The sequence below is a fragment of the Plasmodium gaboni genome (genome assembly GCF_001602025.1).
Source record: "Plasmodium gaboni strain SY75 chromosome Unknown, whole genome shotgun sequence".
Classification (NCBI taxonomy): Eukaryota; Apicomplexa; class Aconoidasida; order Haemosporida; family Plasmodiidae; genus Plasmodium; species Plasmodium gaboni.
Genome location: NW_017385393.1, coordinates 1 through 1,615, shown reverse-complemented (window position 1 = coordinate 1,615; position 1,615 = coordinate 1). Strand labels below are relative to the sequence as shown.

The following is a 1,615-nucleotide window of genomic DNA, read 5'->3' as shown; positions in this document are numbered from 1 at the left end:
TTTCTGTATAATCCTTGAATATATTTGATATATAAATTTGCACATTTTTGTCTGGAAATATTTTATTGAATTCTTTTGATAAAAATGTCCATTCTTTTTTCCTATTTTCCATCCATTTATTATATTGTTTACAATCATTCTCATGTATTATATTCATTTCATTATATGTATTTCTCAAATTAAATAACATATAATCTTTCTCATCAATAAATTGTTTACTCCACTCCTCTATCCATCGAACAATTTGTAATTCATCCTTAGCAAAATATATACATTTCTCAATAAATTTATCATTATGTTCTTTTGTCATTTCTTCCCAAATATCTTCCTTGTATTTTTCCCACCATTCTTTTCGTAACTTTATATTCTCTTCATCATTTAATACGTTATTATTTTCATTATAAAATATTTTTTTAAATTGTTCTTTTATATAATCCGTATTGTTTTTATAAATAAGATCTCTTCCAATTATAATATCTCCATAATCTAAAAAACTCCATCTTATATCATCACATAATTTCGAATTATATTCATTATTATGTTTTTGTACTAACAAATTTGATTCCAATTTTACAGCTTTCAAAATGTCTTCTTTAAACTTATTATTTATAGTATTATTCTTATATATATCTTTACCCTTATATTCACTAAATAATATAATATTCGCAATACATAATTGTATTCGTCTTATTGGGGCACATAAATTATTACTTTTAATTTGGTTATCTGTACAAATCCATTTCATTTCCTTTATCTTCTCTCCACATTCATACGAAGAATAAGTATCAATAAATTTATTTTTTTCAAAATATTTTTTGGATATTTCCATATCTTTATTCCCTATAATTGATTTATTTAAGAAAGCATTTTCATCTTGTTCTATATTATCTCCAACAAAAAATTTATTAACTGAAAAATAATAATTATTAAAACTTTTATCATTATCAGAATTTGTTGTGTTCATATATTTTAAATGATTATATTTATTTCCTACTTCAAATTTAATATTATCATATTTATTATCATAATAATTCTCCAAATTATTTTTTTCTTCCAGATTTTTTATGGGATCAATTAAATTCTCTAACTGTTCACCATCATTATTTTGATATAGCACCATCCTTTCACTTTTTAACATATCCTTACTTTTATCCTCCTTTTCTTCTTCCTCTTCCTCTTTTTTTTTTATATTTTCTCCAGTTGCATGAAATATATCTTCTAATTTCCTTTGAGCATATTCAACAATTCTTTTATAAGCTGAATGAAGAATCCCATATTCATTATTATTCAGTTCTTCAGACTTTTTCTTATGTGTGTGTAAAGATTCATTTTCTTTATAATAACTTTTTACCTTTACAGTTGTCTGATCTTTTGATGATACGCAATGTAAAAAGAACAAAAGAAAAAGTAACTTTATATTTTGGGTTACATTCATTATAATTAATATATCTATATCCGCATAGATATATCTATCATGATATTAATAGTACATGCATTAGCTATTTACCATGACATATATTTTATATATATTTTTAATCATTCATCGTACTAATAATAATTTTTATAAAACCTAATTGACTGTCTAATTAAAATATAAATATTATATGAGTAACAT

At 22.2% G+C, this 1,615-nt stretch overlaps 1 protein-coding gene across 1 annotated transcript; it reads right to left on the bottom strand.

Moving 5' to 3' along the window:
• PGSY75_0022200A (erythrocyte binding like protein 1) lies at window positions 1-1,435 on the bottom strand (the record flags this gene model as incomplete). Its single annotated transcript, XM_018783366.1, has 1 exon — window positions 1-1,435. A coding segment is annotated over one exon (1,435 nt), but the record flags the coding sequence as incomplete, so codon positions are not given.
• Window positions 1,436-1,615: the final 180 nt, after the last annotated feature.